This window comes from Clavelina lepadiformis, chromosome 4, assembly GCF_947623445.1.
Source record: "Clavelina lepadiformis chromosome 4, kaClaLepa1.1, whole genome shotgun sequence".
Lineage (NCBI taxonomy): Eukaryota > Metazoa > Chordata > Ascidiacea > Aplousobranchia > Clavelinidae > Clavelina > Clavelina lepadiformis.
Genome location: NC_135243.1, coordinates 8,932,099 through 8,951,972, shown reverse-complemented (window position 1 = coordinate 8,951,972; position 19,874 = coordinate 8,932,099). Strand labels below are relative to the sequence as shown.

General features: G+C 36.5%; 4 protein-coding genes across 4 annotated transcripts; 1 reads left to right on the top strand and 3 right to left on the bottom strand.

The window, feature by feature from the left end:
- The first annotated feature begins 2,046 nt into the window (after positions 1-2,046).
- Positions 2,047-5,108, top strand: LOC143453286 (zinc finger MYM-type protein 1-like). Its single transcript, XM_076954562.1, has one exon. It carries the CDS (start codon positions 2,374-2,376, stop codon positions 4,876-4,878), a length of 2,505 nt encoding a protein of 834 aa, XP_076810677.1. The 5' UTR covers positions 2,047-2,373; the 3' UTR covers positions 4,879-5,108.
- A 162-nt stretch (positions 5,109-5,270) lies between these two features.
- Positions 5,271-6,412, bottom strand: LOC143452188 (uncharacterized). Its single transcript, XM_076953057.1, has 4 exons — positions 6,252-6,412; positions 5,986-6,156; positions 5,659-5,821; positions 5,271-5,555 (listed from the first exon to the last, which is right to left on the bottom strand). The coding sequence occupies exons 1-4, from the start codon at positions 6,348-6,350 to the stop codon at positions 5,377-5,379; spliced, it is 612 nt and encodes a 203-aa protein (XP_076809172.1). The 5' UTR covers positions 6,351-6,412; the 3' UTR covers positions 5,271-5,376.
- Positions 6,413-10,729: 4,317 nt separating this feature from the next.
- On the bottom strand, positions 10,730-11,578 carry LOC143452237 (uncharacterized). The gene is made up of 3 exons (XM_076953125.1): positions 11,420-11,578; positions 11,058-11,189; positions 10,730-10,927 (listed from the first exon to the last, which is right to left on the bottom strand). The coding sequence occupies exons 1-3, from the start codon at positions 11,492-11,494 to the stop codon at positions 10,745-10,747; spliced, it is 390 nt and encodes a 129-aa protein (XP_076809240.1). The 5' UTR covers positions 11,495-11,578; the 3' UTR covers positions 10,730-10,744.
- Positions 11,579-14,332: 2,754 nt separating this feature from the next.
- LOC143453501 (uncharacterized) lies at positions 14,333-15,677 on the bottom strand. The gene is made up of 4 exons (XM_076954854.1): positions 15,429-15,677; positions 15,101-15,271; positions 14,818-14,983; positions 14,333-14,631 (listed from the first exon to the last, which is right to left on the bottom strand). Exons 1-4 carry the CDS (start codon positions 15,519-15,521, stop codon positions 14,453-14,455), a joined length of 609 nt encoding a protein of 202 aa, XP_076810969.1. The 5' UTR covers positions 15,522-15,677; the 3' UTR covers positions 14,333-14,452.
- Positions 15,678-19,874: the final 4,197 nt, after the last annotated feature.

Below are 19,874 nucleotides of genomic sequence, written 5' to 3'. Positions count from 1 at the left end.
TGTTTTCGGTACAAGAAAAGAGAAAAACGGAAAAATAATATTACAAAATGGTTGCAAAATTACAAGTTTAATAGATTTTGACCTAAAAGAAACAATTTGACTGTATTTTGACCTAACGTAACATTTTGACTTTATTTGACCTAATAACTTCTATACTACACGTCGTACAAAGCTGAAATTTGTTTTGTGCTTGTTTCATAGCATTCTGAGTAGGTTAAAAAAATTGACCATATTGACTTTTGGTTGCCCTAATCATTACATTACAAAGAACTTTTAACGAGATAAAAAGAACAGGGCCTTACGGCACACTAAAGAATCTAACGCACATACTGCACAAGAACGTAGTCTACATTGATTTTCAAACAAATTATTGTTGATTTTGCTGTGATTTGAGAAATTTTATTTTAATTTTTTAATTAAAATTTATATTGTATTTTGTTACTCTAATGTGCAGAAAAGTAATTTTTCGAATTTTTCATTGTTCTTTATACTTCATGATGGCTCCTCAACTCCTCAAGCCCATGCTATACCTTAATCATTTGCCCATATGTTTTTAGTTTTGAGCTTTTTGTGTTATTAAAATTTCAGTTAGGCGTAATGTCATGAATTTTTCGTTACAATACAAGCGTAATTTGGAATAAGAGGTACATGAAAGAGTAGCTTGATAATAATTTAGTATTTGCAGAAATAGAAGTCTTTGTGTAATCGTGTTGCGATGCACACGAAAACAGTTTACGTCTTTCTTTGACTTGGAAAATAATAAACGATCCCATGATCCCATGCTGATTGCAATGTACTTTGCCTCAGTGCAGGATTAAGGTGGGTGCTATTGATGCTGCAGCATTAGGCCCATTCCTGAAATAGGCCCAGACGAAAACAGACGTGAATTTTCCGGACGCTGAACAGTTTTCCTTTGCTTAATTAACCCACAAATAATTCTTATTATGAAATTTGTAGTCCGACTTTCGCACGCCTAGGCACAGTGTTACGCCTAGGCACGTAAGATAAAGCAAGATTTTGGCATAGACTACTTATTTAAGATGAAAAATTATAACACTTTTCGAGCTGTTTCAGGGCCCTTCATTACTTCAGCCGCAGATAAGATGCACGGCTTTATTAACTCTTCCCCAATCGTGTATGCTTTTTTTGGTTTTAACTATTCGTAGAGAAACTAGATAGGATTCATGAAGAAAGGATTTTTCGGTAGTCGTCATCTTTTCATTTGCTTTTTTTAATCGTTCATATCAGAGAATATTCGTCCAAAATATTCAAGTGGCTTGCCTTCAAGATTGTTGTGCTTTGAATGAAAGTGACGAACAACTTTAGAAGGTTTCATAACGTCATTTGGCAGAATTTGGGAGCACACCAAACATTAGGGCCGTGACGATTGTTCACTACCCGGAACTATTGTAAAACCAAGCTCCAAGTATTTTTATTGTATTGCCTGACAAATTCCCCTTTTCGTTTCTTACTTCCCTCTGTGACACTCAACTTATCTGCATATGCCCTTTTCGTAGTTTACATTTGCACCTACTGATACTTGGTTCATTTCCATTTTGAGAATTATTTGTTTCAGAAGTCTTAGTTTTTTCCTTCTTGTTAAAATACACTTGTTGGTTCGTTGATTCCATATTAATCCTTCTGTAGTTTAACAGGACAAGCTATTGCAGCATCTGAAAAGTGAAGAATGACCTTGTATTACAAAACTTTTTGAAAGCTAGACGCAGTTTATGACGAAACAATCATAAACGGCACAAAATCTAGGTCATCGGAAGGTTAACCTTTATTATTAAACAGTTCTGCTGTATCAACGAAGGAGAGATAGGCTATGCCAGTTTTAGCCTACTGCTGTGAATCGGCCAAGCGTAAAATGAGTTTTACAGGAAGTATCAACTTTGCAATGCTTATGATTCCAGATTAAAATTAGCTTGGCAGAAAGTAAGATACGGTACTTCGCGGACCGGCGGTTGAGAACCACTGAGTTAGGCTAAGCCTTAGGAATAGATTAGGTTAAGGCAGTAAGATTAGTGCTCATTATGGTTGGGAAAAGAGTTAGCAATCATTATTGTTGAGTTCAATGTTGTTTCATTGCCGATTCACAAGCTAACACCGTGCAAACAACTGCCGGTTCACAACAAAAAATGATGGAAACCAGTGTCAGTTTATAACAAAAAATGATGGAAAGCATTGGGGTTCACTTGGACGCTAGCGACTGCCTTAATTCTAAGACAATTGCTAATGTTTTTTTTTTGCACTGTGACGTAGGCTAAATATACGGCGTTGTGTTTATTGTAACGGAAGATTTCAAGTTAATGCGATAAATTTTACGGTTCCACAATTTACAAATTTAGCTGCGTTTTGTGCACGCTTGCTATGGCGTCTCAACTCAGTGGATGGGATAAAGCGAAAAAGAAAAGGAAAGAAGCAGCAGAACAAGAAAAGCTTCTGGCGAAAATTCCAAAACTGAGTTCATACTTTGGAATGCGAGCAGCTTCGTCTCAATTGCCTGCGTCGGATGCGATTGCGAATTCGAGCGCTCCTGAAGACCAGGCCAAGCAAGATGAACCTGATGAGGAAAGAGAGGATAAAGAGCGGGAAAGTTCAGCGGAGAGAGCAGAGGTGAAAGGAGACGCTATCACTGGCGAAGCACTGGCGCAAACGCTGGAGGATATCACCAATGATTTAGGACAGTGGGGTAAAATCAACGCTGACACTCGAGAATATTGGGCCAAGAAAGGTTCAAAACACTGCCAACACACTGAATCGATGTTTGAAGAGAGCGCCAGACAATACCTAGGTGAATCATTCCAACGTCGATGCACTAAGACCTTCTTCGTGCGTACGCATCCGCTCAATGGTGAAAAATCCTATAGACAATGGTTGTGCTACTCGCCTTCGACCGGGAAGGTGTTCTGCTTTGCATGCAAGTTGTTCGGTGGTAATGCTGTTCAAGCAACCAAGTTCGTATCCGGCGGTTTCGACAATTGGAGGACAGGCGAATCCAGAATAAAAATCCATGAAAGCAGCGATGGTCATCGCAAGGCTATGTTGTCTTTTGCGAGCCGACAGAGGGAGGCCGGTCGTGTTGACTACCTAGCCGCTAAACAGGTCGAGGAAGAGCGGTGTTACTGGCGCCAGATTGTAAAGCGGCTCATCGACGTTCTGATATTCCTAGCTAAGCGTGGCCTTGCTATAAGGGGCTCGGATGAGATCATAGGTTCCCCTCATAATGGTAACTACCTTGGCATCATTGAGTTGTTGGCGGAGTACGATACTCTGCTGGCTAGCCATATTAGAAAATATGCGAACTGCGGGAAAGGTCACATTTCTTATTTGTCATCCACAATTTGCGAGGAGCTGGTGCAGCTCATGGGACAAAAGGTGCAGGACACCATCCTGAAAGAAGCCAAGAAGGCGAAGTATTTCTCTGTCTCGATTGACTCTACACCTGACGTATCACACCTCGACCAGCTAACGATTGTTATTCGATATGTTCTGCCGTTGGGTCCAGTTGAACGGTTCCTGACATTCTTGCCTATGATGAGACACACCGCTACGCACATGGCTAGCATACTTCTGAACTTTCTGAAGGAAAATGGCTTGGATGTTACTAACTGCAGAGGCCAGTCGTATGACAATGCGTCAAACATGTCAGGACGGTACAACGGTGTCCAGGCAATTGTGAAGCGAGAATGTAAATATGCTGCTTTTATTCCATGCTGCAACCACAGTTTAAACCTGGTAGGAGACCAGGCTGTTAATAGCTGCGCTGGCTGTACCAGGTTTTTTCATTTTGTCAATGGACTATACGTTTTCCTGTCTGAATCGACATATCGCTGGCAGAAACTGAAGAATCGCTGCACATTAACGCTCAAAGGTTTGTCTGGAACCCGATGGTGTGAACGTGCAGATGCTGTCAAAGCGCTAGTAGAAGGGTGGAAGAGCATTCAAGAAGTCCTGGATGAGCTTGCGGCAGATAAGGAGCAGAAGGCCGATACGAGAAACCAGGCCGACGGATTTTCGCGCAGGATGGACGAACTTGAGACAGCAGTTATGGCGACTGCCTGGAACGATATCCTATGCCGTCTCAACAGTACGAGCATTAGCCTCCAAGACCCTACAGTCAGTCTGAATACGGCAACTAGTTTATTGGCATCACTGGTCGACACGATTCAATTTGCACGGGACAGATTTGACGTGTATGAGCAGATGGCGATCGAAAAGGTTCCTCACGGCGAATACAAGGCTGAAGAACGTCGAGGCCGTAAGCGAAAGCGAATGCCTGATGAAGGAGCTGCAAACGAAGAAAACCTCACCCCTAGGGAAACATTCAAAACCCATATATATCTGGTCATGATCGACAGACTGTTAGCTGAACTGGAAAAGCGAATGAAGGCGTATGAGGATATATCTACAACATTCGGATTTCTTTCGGAGCTAACGTCATTGAGCATAAAGCAGATCGAGAATAAAGCTCAAAATCTCGTTTCCTCGTATCCAGATGACTTGGAAGACACGCTGGTGGCTGAGCTCATACAGTTTGCTGCATTTATGCGCACCCAGAAATCGGTGAGTGTGAACGAGTCAGCAGAGCTTACCATGTACAAGCTTTTGTCGTCGTTGAACCTTTCTCAAACATTTCCAAACGTCGAGATTGCTTTGCGCATCTATCTGTGCTTGATGGTGTCTAATGCCTCCGGCGAGCGGAGCTTCTCAAAACTGGGAATAGTCAAAGGAGAGCTGCGGTCCTCGATGAGGGAGGAAAGGCTAAACATGCTGGCGCTTATGAGCATTGAACATGAGGTGCTGAGCAGCCTTGACTGCACTGACATGATCGAAGATTTCGCGCTTGCTAAGGCTCGAAAAACAGTAGTATAAGTAAGCAGCACTAGCGCAGCATTGACAATATGCCAACGTTAAGTTGATCTGGATTAGCCTTTTCTTCATTAACTCCGCTTTTCAGGCAATATTGGTATTGAATTGTGTTGGTGTTACATAGCCTGATGTTACTCTCGAGTTTTTACGATAACACGTCGTTATTATTGTTCATGTTCATTAAAATTTGGCTGACTGCGTCGAAAGCAATAAAGGCTCTTTGGTCGGTCTGATTACGCGTGTACGGTGGAGTCAGAGTGTCGAATGCATATGTACCAATGCCTAGAAAAAATAGGCCTGTTTTTGCGCTGCAGCATCAGGCCCAGTTTCGTCTTAATCTGGCCCTGCTTTGCCTATAGGCTAGGGCTAGGCTATAAAGCCAATACTTAGGAAAATTCTTTTTCTTATCCTTTATTTGTTGTAAACACAAAATGATAAACAGCAGCAACAAACACTACGTTCTGTCGGCCTATTACTAGAATATCGCATGAACGATAACATCTATTCGTCGGTAAATGCTATAATTTTGTCTCGGTGCTGCGGGAATCTTCGTAACAAATCGTCGCGACGGATGAAGTTCAAGTCGTCTGCTCTTATCTCTGGGGTAGTCACCAAACTGAATAGCGCGAAGCGGAAATCAAACACATCGCCTTTTCTCACTTTCAAAGCGGAAATGTGTCCTTCAATGAGAAGTAGAGAAAGAGTCTAATCAGTTATTTGTGTTTATCTTATACGCTAATCTGGTTGGCTGTTGTTTAATTATTTTTATATCAAAATGCTTACCTGCTGGTATTACTGCAACAAAGCCGTCTTTTTTACCTCCCAATGTTGTGGTTGTCAGTTCCCCACTTACAGGTTCGATTATATGAATATCTATGGGTCCTCCACGAAGTAGACTAAACACGCAGACAGCTGGGAAGCTGTAAAAGTTCTTCTTTTCCCCTGCCTACAATTAAAATCAATAATAATGAAGTTTAACATTCAAGGTTAGATATCAAAAAGCATACTGAAATAAATGGACACCTGCTGTACTGGACACATGTAAGGTCTGCTTATACAAAGATGAAACACATTGAAATATGTATATTAAAAACTAAATTATAGACGTACTGCAAATTGCTCCAACAACCAGCCTCCACTGCGACGGGGTCCTTTTTCATCAAAATCATCCGAAAGATCGCCAGTTACAAATTCACCAAAGCTGCGAATTTCCGAAATATGGGGACCTTCGATCCCAAGGACCTGGTCTATACCAAACCGTTCTTTGAAGAATGGAGCAAGCTGCATGTGCAAACATGAAAAAGTTAAGTCTTTAGTAGCACTCATTAAAAAAATATTAAAAGCTGAAAACGTTTCTATTCTCAAGTTCCACTCACCAGCCTTGAAGGAGGAGGAGTGAGGGTTCGATCTTGGCCAACATTTCCAGGTACCAAGCTTGCCAGCGCTACAAGGCACAAAACTAAGATAGTCTTCATTTTGCCAGAGAAAAACTGATTTGTCTGCCGGAAAATATGCGCAAGCTCTTATTATATTTATAGGCTTTACTTTCTTTACTTTTTTCTCTCACTGTGATGGAGTTTGCTGAGCTTTCTTCTTTAGCCATTTCATCAAAATTTATAAAAATGACAATAGCAGATCACGCCTGATTAACAGCTCGTGACATGTGACACAAACTACAAGTATCTGGCATAAAACTGTATTCTCTGTATAAAGATGGAAGTCCTACTGATCGTTTTGCTTACTGTGGTGTTGTGTAAGATAAAGCAGTTCCCAATATGGTAACAAGTCGTGATAAGGGAAAGTGGCATCAAAAATTGGGGAAAATACGTTGTCACAGTAAGAATGCTTTTACACTGTAGTCATGCTTTACGTATCCACACATGTAAAGCAGAATCTTTAACTCGTTGCTTTTTTTTCTTGAAATTTATAACATATGTAATATATATGTATATAAATTTATCTGCAGAAATTTACACGCTATATATAGAAAATGCTCCATATAAGCTCAAGTTTGTCAGTGAACATCTAGCATGGAAAAAGTTGGGTATAAAATTTAACTCAGCAGTTGATTTTATTTTTGTCAGAAAACTTGCAAATTTACTGTCCTTAATATGTAATTTAGAATTTCGTGCCAAACTCTGGGCTGCTGAGTCAAGTAAATAAGCATCTTTATCATTAACACGGGTTATACATCAGTAGAGTAAAGTTGGGAATTATCACAAACATGTTTTGAAGAGCGAATTAAAAAATGTAATGAAATGAAGTATAGTTAAAAGTTTGCTGTTACAGTACTTTTTAATATCTTAATCATTAGCTGACGAAATTTAATGTGTAATTTTTAATCCAACCGATTTTAACAAGGAAGTATTGATTAACAGTGAACAAAATTTTGACAAACAATTATGACATATCGTGCTCCATTTCGCTGGAAAACTGATTGAATCTACAAAAAAAACTTTGACCTGGTCACCAGCTTGTGTTATAGTTTGAAACAAAATATTGTACTTATGACTTTTTACTGACAGCTATAGCCCAAAGTTTGCAGAAATTTGCATGTAGATTTTTGGAAATATTTGTATAAAATTCATTAAAGTATTGGACGCAAAAAGTGTTACAATCTCAAAAGTTATCCTATATCAAAATATTTTCTGGTTCGCGAGTGTAAAAAGAAACGTCTTAACTGTCATGAATTAAGTTCTAAGCCGCAAAAAAGATAAAGTTGTTTTGGCTAGTATTTATTTTTGGATCAGAAGCTTTGGCAATCAAAGCTAGACGCCCGCCAAATCATGGTGGGTGAAAATGTTATGAAATTATCTTATGACTAAAAAGATGCCTAAAAAATATTTAGTATATCATGTGTTGCTAAAACAATCAATCAACTAATATCGATGTTGAAACTTCGTGAAATAATTTTTGGAAATGCAAGACAAAGTGGTCGAGTGTACGTCAAATGTTAGCCTTGTTTATATGATAGCCTTATATGTAAACAGAAAAAGATCTAACTTCTTTATTTAGCTTAAAGTACAGTAAATTAACTTTTATCGATGTCATTTATAAGCTGTAATTGAAATGTACACAACAATAAGTAATTACAGTACTGTACTGCATTTCGAAGTTATTTAGAATTTTACTAAATTAGAATCAACATTTATATATTGATTGATTATATTAATGTAAATAAGCGTTGGGTAATTAAAAAGGCCAGTAGATGTCTTTTACTTTATTTAGTTCTATTCTGTAGTTCTATTTGTAGTTGGAAACTCAAAAAAAGTCATTTCCTTCATGTTCTCAAATTTTGGCGCGACGTTTAGAAAATACCAAAAGACTTGTTATCGTTGGAGTTCGTCCAAAGACTTAAGAATTCTCAAATGTTAAATTCGAGACAGGTCATGACGCAACGGAAAAGCTCAGATCACTACGTAACACGTTAACGTCCAGCCGAGTTCAGAAAATGAAAATTGATACTTCAACAAACATTTGTTTGCAAGTTTACGGTATAATGTTTTTTAGGCAGAAAGTTTTTTCCAGAAAATATTTTTCAGATTTATTTGTAACCAATCAACAAAGCAGGATTAATTTTTTTCAACAAAAAGCTTAATTTTAATTACCAAAAAATAAAACTGATAACAAAATTATTTTGTTATAAATTTGCAAATGCGTTACACACGTTATACTATAACGTAGCAAATTAGTAAAATGTTTTAAAAATTTTTTATTTTGTTTAATAGCAAGCTTGCATGTTTGATGTTGTGGCCTGAAATGTTTTGTCTACAGAACCTCCGAATAAAACAGCTCGCGTGACATACTTAATTACTGTTTCTAATATTATAAGGAAAGCTGGGCAGGAAGGAGAAAAGTTAAACCATCGCGATGGCACGACACTGTCGGGACCCATGAAACGTGCAATTGATTCGTGCACAAAAGCTCATCTCCACAAAACCAAACGTTAGATTTTCTGCCTTTTTTCTACTTTAAAAGGAAAGTCTTTTAAAATGTGTTTTTGGAAAAGTGCCCGAAAATCCACGTGTTTAGCGATCATGTGATGCTATTACGATTTTCTTCGCTTGATTAATGACAGTTATATCACGGCTTTTCACCTACGTGAATAAATTGACAACATTTTTGACATGTTTTTGTTAAAATCACGCGATAGTATTTTACTCATGTACAGCATGTTGAGTTGTTTCCAAGGTGTATTAGCGAGTTAACATTTTATCCGTCCTTTCAACATGAATATCGTGTCGTTATGACGAAAACTGCAAACAAAAAATCCTATCTGTCTGTTGTTATTTCACGCTTAGGTGTTTTAGACAAAAATATTTTGGGACAAAAATTTCGCGACAAAAACGTCCACTCTCGCACATTGCTTCGCGAATTGTGAAATTACTCTATAGCCACATACAGTCTATACATTTCATTTTTCATGATTGCATAACGTCTGATAAATAAAACCAGGAACCAATTATAGACATGCTCATACCAACGTTCTGTAAATATATTTCTGATAAAACTTTTGCTACGTCAGATGATATTACTCTTTATGTACGTTCAAAATCTAAATCTTTGTTTTAAAGGTTTTTTTTTTATTTGCTGCGGTAATGTCAAAACAAAATTAGCACAGGACGTACAAAAAATTAGCAACGGAAAAAAAGTTGCAATTACACTATAATGTTTTTCAGTGTGCCAAAATTACTATTATTAAGCATTTATAGCATGACGATTTATTCCGCTGCGTATCGCAATCTTTTTTGCTGATATATATACGTTATATTTATTAAAAATCACATTATTCATCTACAGAGTCGTGAAAAAGTCGTCAAACTCGAGTCGCAAGTCATATCGAATCTTTTGGTAGAAAAGATTTGAGTGAAGTTAGACCTACTGATATTTAAAGCAAAGCCTGAAAGAAAGCAAAAATATATTGTTTCTGTCAACAAAAATTTGTTTTTTATAGCTGCTCAAGTAATTAGCTTACACGTATATTTATAGATAAACTTTATTCTTATACCTACACATTAATGTGTTTGAACAAAATAAAGGAAATTGTTTTCATCGTTTTAATGAAGACAATTATATGGATTTTCTTAGGAAAATATAATCGAGTCAAGTCAAGTCTTTTCAAAACGTAACTCGAGTCAATGCGACTTCGTTTATCTCCATGACTATACAAAAATCTATTTCCAAATGAACGAAGTGTTAAGGAGTTTAATACCGTTGAATATTTTCCCTGTATTTTTAATTTGCTGCACTTAATTTAATATATTTATGCGTTTAACAGAATTTCTGTAAAACCACTTGCCTCACAAATCAAACAACTTTTTTGTTTCATTCAGAACATCAACTTTTATTTGCTTTCATATGAACAAAGTCCAATTGATACAAAACGCAACAATCATAAGTAAATATCGTTTAAAAGAAGTCTTTAATTTTGCAAGCTATAAGTTTCCGTGAGAGAGAAAAACGAAGATTTCTGTCTATTTCGAGCTGCTAGAGGGTCTGGTGAACCTCCGGATGATTCTTCCGTGCTCTCTAAATCTGCCAAGAAGTTCATCTCGATCGGCGAATTCAATGTCATCCTGAGTAATTGCCGGAACAGTGACGATGCTGTAAAGAGCATACCGTTCTCGGTCGTCGTAGGCTCGGACCTCAATCGCAAGATAACTACCTGTAATGGCAAATATGTAAAGAAAAAATTTGCAGTTAAAGTTAATATTTGAAAAAAGCGCTTATGCTAACACGAAGACAAAAAAATTAAAACTAGAAAGGCTGCAAAATTAAAAACATTTCACAGTAATACTTCTGCATACCACTTTAACAAATTCACTTCACACTTTGAGTAAAAGATAAGTGAAAGATGTAAAAATGACAGTTAATTAATCTCACCTTTTGGAACTAAGCGAACCAGCCCGCCACTGGTTCGGCCGCCTAGAACAGACTGGGACAGGTCACGTGACGACGGATTGAGTATGTAGACGTTTATCGGACCGCCCCGAATGAGGCTAAGCACGCTATCTGCGTTTGATACTCTGTAGAAGAGAGTGCGGTCTCGGCCCTGGAAGCATTGAAACAGTCTGGTTACAATTTTGGAATCAATATAAATTAAGGAACCGTAATATTTATTATTTTGCACTGCTGTATGACAATGAGACCGCATAATACTTCTTATAGAGATGTATATGCACCGTTATTTGTCCGTAAAACCATCGTCCACTAAATTGATCGTCTTTCGAGCCAACTGTCTTCATAGAAGACATGGACACCTGTCTCCGGTCTATCTGAGTTAAACCAAACTTTTCCCTCCAATGGTCCGATTTCTGAAACAAAAATATCAAAGTGGTTTGAAATAATACAACTTAAAAATTACGGAAGAAAAATTGCATAAAACTATGACTTTCGTAGAAATTTACAATTATTATAAAAAATTAATATCTGTTTAAAATAAGTTGTCGTTCAAATAAAATGAAAATCAGCTAACCGAAATACAAGTGAAATTAAATTTATTAAATAAAGGTTTCCAAAATTTAACGTAAAGTATTCAACTTACCAAATAATTTCTCTCCTGGCACAGTCCATGCATACACAAAAGGCAAAGAGCGAAGCAAAAAATTAAACCTCTCATTGTTTTCTTCTCAACGATAAGCTGACAAATCAGAAATTAAATGACATACGGTTCTGAGAGATATTCTGTTATATGAGAATATGACACGACTTTTTTTCCACGAAACTTAATAAAAAGTTTACCACGTCACGTTTAGCCCACAAGAACTGTGCCAAAGCAAAACGTTTGATGGAAGCTGGCAGCTATGGTTATTTTCGGCCTTGCCTTATTTGAGAATGCTCATGTTTAAAATATTCTCAAAAGCACGATATGATGATATTTTGTCGAAATTACTCGTCTTGTATAAATCTGATAGCGAATACGTACAAACGTCGATCATTCTACCAAAACAAATCATCAAAATGTTTTCATTACACTAGAACGACCAAGCGCGTCAATTGACACATTTAAAGTATTCAATTTCTTGTATTTCCGCCGAGCATCACCTTTTTATGCTGAAACTTCTTGACAATTATTTATTTCTTACAACGCTCAGTTTGTCTGACTAATGGGGATTTTACGATTAAAACGGCAAATTTAAGCATATGTCTACCTGGAACGACCAAGCTCGTCAATTGACCCACACAGCATAAAACCTCATATTGAGTCTACGGATGGTGTGATTGCAATCTATAGAATCACTACAACGTGAAAAAATGGAACAACGTGATAATCAGCAATACCCAGAATCTAGTGCGAGTGAATGAGGACTTGATCGGAAAAGACGGAACAGCTTGGTAAGCTTTGACCATTTTTCATGTGCAACTAAGGTGCTTGCAACAGCAAAACATACAGAGCTTCAAGCCTATCCCAACTGCATTTGCATTTGCATTGGGCAGAATCATTGAAAGCAGCCCACTGTCATTTTTTGTGTTTTGTTTGACGAGGCAATGCTCAGAAATATAAGAAAATGCACTGTATCTGAAGCCCAACGCATTTCTGGCAGAATGAACTGGGATGTGACACTTGATGAGCTGGACAAATTTATTGGACTTGTTATTGCAAGAGGGATATTAGAACAGAGAAGTCTGCCAGTGGAAAGTTTGTGGAAGGCAGTCTGGGGGTGTAAGATGTTCAACAAAACTCCATTGAGCCACAGATTCAAGGAAATAATGCGTTTCTCACGTTTCGACGTGAAGAGTGAAAGGCGGCAACGGGTAATACATGACAATTTTTGCTTAGTTTCCTCGTTGTAGAACCTTCTATTGACAACTCTAAAAGGGCATATGTGCCTAATGCTTACAATTGACGAACAACTACTTCCATGTAAGGCTAGATGCAGATTTATTCAATACATGCCGAATAAACCTGACAAGTTTGGAATCAAGTTCTGGATGGCAGTTGATGCAAAGACAAAATATCTCTACAATAGCTTTCCATATCTGGGGAAAGATGAGAGCAGAGATGCTTCTGTAAGGCTGGCGACATACGCCGTGACGCAGCTGATGCAACGGACTTTCAAACGTGACTATAATGTCACTTGTGACAACTTTTTCACAAGTCTTCATCACTATCCCTATCAATTTTATTTTATTTAATTCATCACTGTCAATTTTAAATTTAAGAGCAATAATGTTATAAGCCATAACTGCTTATATTTGTTATACTTCAAAACATGAAGATATTTGGCTTCCGGATTGATAAAGAATGCGAGTTTTACTTTAACTTATCAGATATATGAGTCGCTCGTAACAAACGTTTCAGTTTGTTCAACAACAAAAAAATGGTTTAACATGTTTTTCGCGTTAAAGATTTAATTTTCTACACATGTCATTCTTTTCAAAGAAACATTTTTTTCAAATATTTTTTTGGCCTTTGTCACGTATTATACCGTTTAATTGGAACAAGTCATTACAAGTCAATAGGTTAATTACCTCGTTAAATTTATTTATATACATACGCTGAGTCATAAAATCAGAAAAGAAGCTAAAAATTAAAGGGTGTTTTAATGTTGGTGCTTTGTACACAATAAACTGCTTAACAACTTTGCTTTATGTTTCAAGCTGTCTATTTTCTTGACAACACAAAGCACGAAAAAGCTGATTAGGAAGAGAAAATTTACGTATTCGGTGATTGAAATTGTTACAATATAGCCATATAATTTTTCCTGCAATAATCTTAATTAATTTCAATTCTATAAATTTTTAGTTTTAGTGATTGCTTTTATACATACATAAAGAATACAGTTTTACCAGTTTTAGTTCAGATTTTTGAAGCATTCATTGCTTAATTACAGAAGCTCGAAAAATACTCGTCAGTAATTAAAATGAAATCTAAACAACAAATATCCATTAGCTCAAACAATGTCAATCGTCAATCGAATTAGAAATGTTTTACTTCCTAACTTCAAAACGTGGTATAAACGTAAAACCAACAATTTAGGCAAATATATTAGTGATTGTTGACCCGTGTGTGGTTCTGGATGCATATGCATTTAAACACAAGAGATGTAAACGTTTTTGATTGATGTTTCATAAAAAGTTAAGTAGGCTTATCAATTGCTTACACAAACCTGCAATAACATATGTAGACTTGCTTACAAGATACAACTCAATACAAATATTTCATGAAATATTAAAACCGGCTTATATAGATAAATTATTGAATTGTTGCCTTAAAGTAATATGGTATAATGTGAGTTGAAATCTTTTGACTTTTTGTGTATTGGTTATTGCAATATTTTGGGTGTATATATATTTTATACTGTATTATGAATTAAGAAATTAAACCAAGCTTTAATCCTACACTTGACATTTCTCTTTTTTTATGTTTAGAATTGCTCATACATCTATACCTCCTTTAGTTAGTAGCCTACACAAGCATGCAGGTCATAACAAAAATGATCTATGCAACTAAAGATATTGTGCTTGTATCTTTTATTTCATTTTGTCGTTATGATCTTTGCTTCCATACAGATGATCTGTTTTTACAAACAATATGCGAAGTAAAACAAGACAATAAAATAAATTTTACAGTCAATCACTCGTTAGTAAATCGCGTGATGAGTCGTTTTCGCAGCGGGAATTTGCTCAACAGCTCCGCCCGCCTCGGACATGATTCGTCCCCTTCCATCATTTCGGGTAAAGAGACTAAACTGAACAGAGCAAAGCGAAACGGGTATCGTTTCGTTTTCCTTACTTTGAAAGCAGAATAATGTCCTATAATAGAAAAAATACTTGCAAGTTATTTTAGTATAAGCCTACAGTACTTTTTGTACATAGTTTAAATAAATGTATTAAATAAATGTTTTAAGGAATCCATTTCGAACTGAACTTAAACAAAAATTAGGCAAAAGAAAAATTTTCAGAAATTTTACCAAAAATAGTTGTCATGAGTTGTACTACCTGCTGGTATTTGCGCCACAAAGCCATCCCTATTTTTCGGTCCCAGTGTTCTTGTCGTCAAGTCTCCTGATTCGGGGTCAATTATGTGGATGTCAATTGGGCCTCCACGAAGAAGGCTGAAAACTGTGACGGACGGCACACTACAGAAATTCTTCGTTTCATTCACCTTTGAAAAAATTGACTTTCAATGAACTTTTAACGTTAACGTTTGTATTGTCTAATACCGCACTGTTTAACATTTCATAATTTTTTATTTAGATCCTACAACCTAGAGCGGTCTTACCGCGTATTGTTCCAGCATCCAGGACGCTGTATGTCTCGTGCCACCTGATCCAATCCCAGACCGAAGCCCGGTAGGCAGCAAATGACCAAAACTAACAACACTGGAAATATGGGGCCCTTCAATGCCATATGACCTTCTCAAATCAAACTTTTCTTTGAAGTACGGGGCTAACTGAAAAAGTAACCACAAGCAAATAAACTTACATTGCTTAACTTTTTCGTATATATAAGAAATTTTGTAAATACTAAGTGCTCATAAAATAGCAAGTATTTCACAATTTGTTTCCAGGTTATTAGCCAACAGTAGACTATTTAACTTTTATTATTACCAGTCTTGATGCTGGAGGATAGAGAGCATCGTTCAGACCTCCTTCCACAAAAACGCAACAAACCACTACAAAGAGTATGCGAAAGTACTTCATTGTACAAAGATCAGCAATTTCTGTCAGTCAACGAATGTAAGTGCAGACTCTTAAAGACGGCACGCCTGCTATTCCGTGCGACTAGCGATGATCTATATAAAGCGTGTTTTGGCACTGAAATTATATCACGCCAAAGTCTGTAATCGCCCCAATGCAATTTACCTTTTGCGTCAGACGACCAGAGACATAGTGTAAAAGTGCGACAACATTATTATCTTCTTTAAAGTTTTGTTGATAATAGAAGTTTGATTAAAGTTTAATTAGACAAACGTCATAATAAGCACTTACATTGCAATTTCTTTTCGGAGAAGTGAGTTTTTTTTATAGAATTATTACATAAAGAAGAAAGCAGATTAGTATCTGTCAATTATATGTGGATTTTATTAAACTATATCTAATAAAATGAGCTGTGTTTATAAACATGAAACTCATATCAAACACTTTCAACAAACATGCGCCACTCATCTTGTTAAAACTGGGCATGCTGAAATAAAATACAAAACAAATGACAGATTCAAGTATATGTTTGTTATGATAAAATCTTATGTTAAAGTTTATCTATAACTTGCTATTGTTGTTGCTTACTTATGTGTTGATATCAGTCCTAACTTTTAGAAACGCAAACTATACAAAAACAATTAACTTAACATAGAGTTGAGAAGAAAAATTTGCGTGCAAGAGTGTATGTCTATGCATTGACCCATTTTAGGATCGAAGAAAATGGATTTTTCCTGTTTTGGTCTAAATATGCAGTCCATCTTAGGTCAAGCAAAATAGTCTGACCGACCACTTACGCATGTCTGGCTATACACGTCAACGTTAGACAAACTAACGGCGTGGTTCTGAGCCATATCTAGAAAACGTCTCGGGATGGAATTGGCAAAGAATAAACTTTTAATGATGTGTTTTTAAATGCTTGACTGATAAACCTTAAACAGTATAAAGTGCACATGCAAATAACAATTCAAAAATAAATCTTCATCTGTTGGTAAACAATATGTTAAGCTTCAAAATGTATGTTAATGCTGTCCCCTCATTTAAACTTGAGAACTATGTCTGAGAAATCTACTATGATGCGTAAAATGTGTAGCATGACCTGCAAAGTTTTGCGAAGTATCTTCAACATCATGCTGGTTAGGGGGGTAAACGTTTATTAATAAAATATTGGTCTGGCTTTATGGTGCTTCAAAAGGTTAAATTGTCTTTTGATGAAACATCTGCATAACTTAATTGGTTGTGACAATTTACAGACAGCTGAGTTAAAATTGACAATTTAAAATTTGAGCCACCCCCGACTGCCAATTACTAAGTGCGCTTCGTCAATTAAAAGAAATAGAGACGACTTTATTATGACTAACAACAGGCCTACAACAAGTGAATATACCTACACAGTACGAAACAACCAATGCTATTAACAGTTATTCCTGTTTATTGAAATTTGACGACGAAAGCGGTTGTTCTAATAATGAGCAAGATAAATGGTGAAAACGAAAAGTCGTAATACAGAAGAAAAGCATGCTTGCACCGTAGAGTAGAAATTAATGAGATCGTAGTAATTCAATTTTTCGCTTGCACAACAATTTGCACCACAAATCTTTGCAGCAAATCTACGGCATTACGAAAATTTCAGGTTTTGTAATATGGTCGTAAAAGACGTTTTTGTTATTTCCTTTAACATTTGTCAACTATACCGTCAACGACAGAATGATTGATCTCCATTGTGTGCCGTATAGTCATTTTATAACGTTTTGATCAAAAGTTAAAAGAGTGATATTACACGAAACTTTATTATGCATTATTGTCACCCACTCGATGTAGCTTATATACCTAATTTCGTGTCTGCTTGTAATTATACTGACGCAAGGGTAATGCATTCCGTCTGGTGGTATTTCATGATGGGATATCTACTTGTCTTAAATATTGTCCATTCATAATCAAAATACAAAATCATGAAGTCTTATATTTGTTTCTAGTGTTTTGTAGTTTGTGCAGAAACGCCGAAAAATTTCTTTCTTTGGGCTTGCTTTTTGCCATTCTCATTTTGGCTTGCTGTGATGACTTTGCATTTTGACTAAATATATACGTCAATTACAAATCGCCAATTCTTCCTCATAAAAAAGTCAAATCATTGAAACAATGAAAGAAAACATCCATGTATTCGAACTGGCTCATGTGAGAACAAATGTTTTATGAAAACAAAGAGATACCAAAATTAAGAACATGCAGATAATGTCTTGTTTTTTTTTAAGAACATTGGTTGCTCTCTCCGGTTGTGCACTGTTTAAGGTGGTATTCGTCTTTCGTTTCCTAGTCATCCTTATTTTTGAGTTGAGACCGATGGCAACCCTGGCAATAAGAGCAAGTAAAGATAGTTTCTTTATGAGTTGCGATCCGACGGAGTTGTGAATCTTCTAATGATTCTTCCATGCTCCCAGAATCTTGTAACAAGTTCATCTCTGTCGCCGAACTGAATGTCACCCATAGTAATCGCTGGAACAGTAACCACACTGAACAGTGCGTATCTTGCGGGATGTGTGAAAGCACGAACTTCCATAGCAATAAAATTGCGTAGAAAGTGAATAAAATCGACATTTGTGCATTCAATTTACTGCATGGGTGATATTTCGTTTATTGCTCTATTCGATAAATCTAAAATCATCATTTTTCTATGAAACGAAACCTAAATCAAACGTTTATTTCATTAATCTGGGGCACCATGAAAGACAAAGCCTCCGGTTAAACGACCTCCAAGTGTGGTCTTCGTCAAACCAACCGTGTGTGGTTTAAGCATATAGAGGTTGATCGGCCCGCCTCGTATCAAGCTGACGACGCAATCAGCCCTGGCTATTTTGTAAAACATGGCCCTGTCTCGAGCCTGTATGATCGAAATGCGTTAAGCTTCCAAGATTTTGCAAAATTAAATTTTTATCATAATCCCACAACAAAGAAAACCTTTGCGTAGTCTAAGATACCCAACTTACATGTTTATCTAATAGTTGACTTACCCTAAGGCCTAAGTTCTCCGTAAAACCACTCTCCACGAAAACTACCATTCTCTGAGCCGACATTATTCATAGTGGACATGAAGAGTTGTTTTCGACCGATTTGAGTTAAGTTAAATTTTTCCTGCCAGTGCTCCCAGCCCTTTTAATGAAATCGAAATAAATTTAATTTTATCACAGGATGTCTGCATGCTTTGAAGACATATCAAAGTATCTACTGTTGACCACTAACTTATAACTGGCTAGATTTGCTATCGGGCACAAAATTTTGTTTTAATCGTAAGCTATACGCCTATTACGCGTGATATTACATTTTGTCTAAGTGTGTTAATATGTAAATTTTAACTTAGTTGTTTTTTGTGATCTCCGAGTGTATTTTGGATCTACCTAACTCATAAGAGTTATCATTCGTACACTTTTTGACTCGTACAGCCACCAAACTTACCTAACGGGTAAAGGAGTGCATTTGGCGAAAACAACAGGCAAACATTCCAAGTACGAAAACATAGACTCCATGAGCCTTCATCGTTAAAAAATCTGACTTGCTGAACAAAATTCAGAGAATAAAACTTAAACTTAGAAACATAACTTCGAAGTTGCCTTTTATAATCTGTTATTTTTGTCATGTGCTTTCGACTGGCAGACGGGCGTGCTCATAAATTGCTTCAGCGTTACATAATTATAATTCATTAAGGAACCAATTTATTTTCCAAATATGAAGAATTGTTTTCGAAAACTGGAATGCAAGCCAAGACATACCAGGCGCGTTTTACATCTTGTTATCGAAGATATTTGCATATGAAAATAGTCACGATAAGAAAAACTTAACGATGGCTGTCTGCGTAAAACTAGTTCGTTTTGCAGGCCACAAGCCAGATTTTACGCCAAAACATTTTCAGCGATCTTATTGCAAGTCAGCTAGTTTGATGATTTCTTTACTTCGGCAAACACGTCTATGATATTTGTGCATATTTACTGGAAACTATATGCCATCAGATAGCATAAAAACCCAACTGTCCTCTGTACCTAGCTGATTTTCTCCGCAGGATATTGCTAGTCTATACATACGTTAATGCAGCCTTAAATATGGGCTGATTAGCTTAGCATTCTAATTAGTCTGGAGTTCTGGACGCAAAAATACAGAAAAACAAAAAAAGAATTTCAAACAAATTTGTGAAAGGCAAATATATTTCGGAAAGCTTGGTCGAAATGACGCAAGAAAAAACTACTGCATTATACATTTATGGTTACGAAACGAATGACAAATGGATCCTTCTATTGACAACAAACAACAGATCAAAATCTTTGACTGTTTCATGTGCTATCAGCAAACGGAAAAAGAACTCTCAAT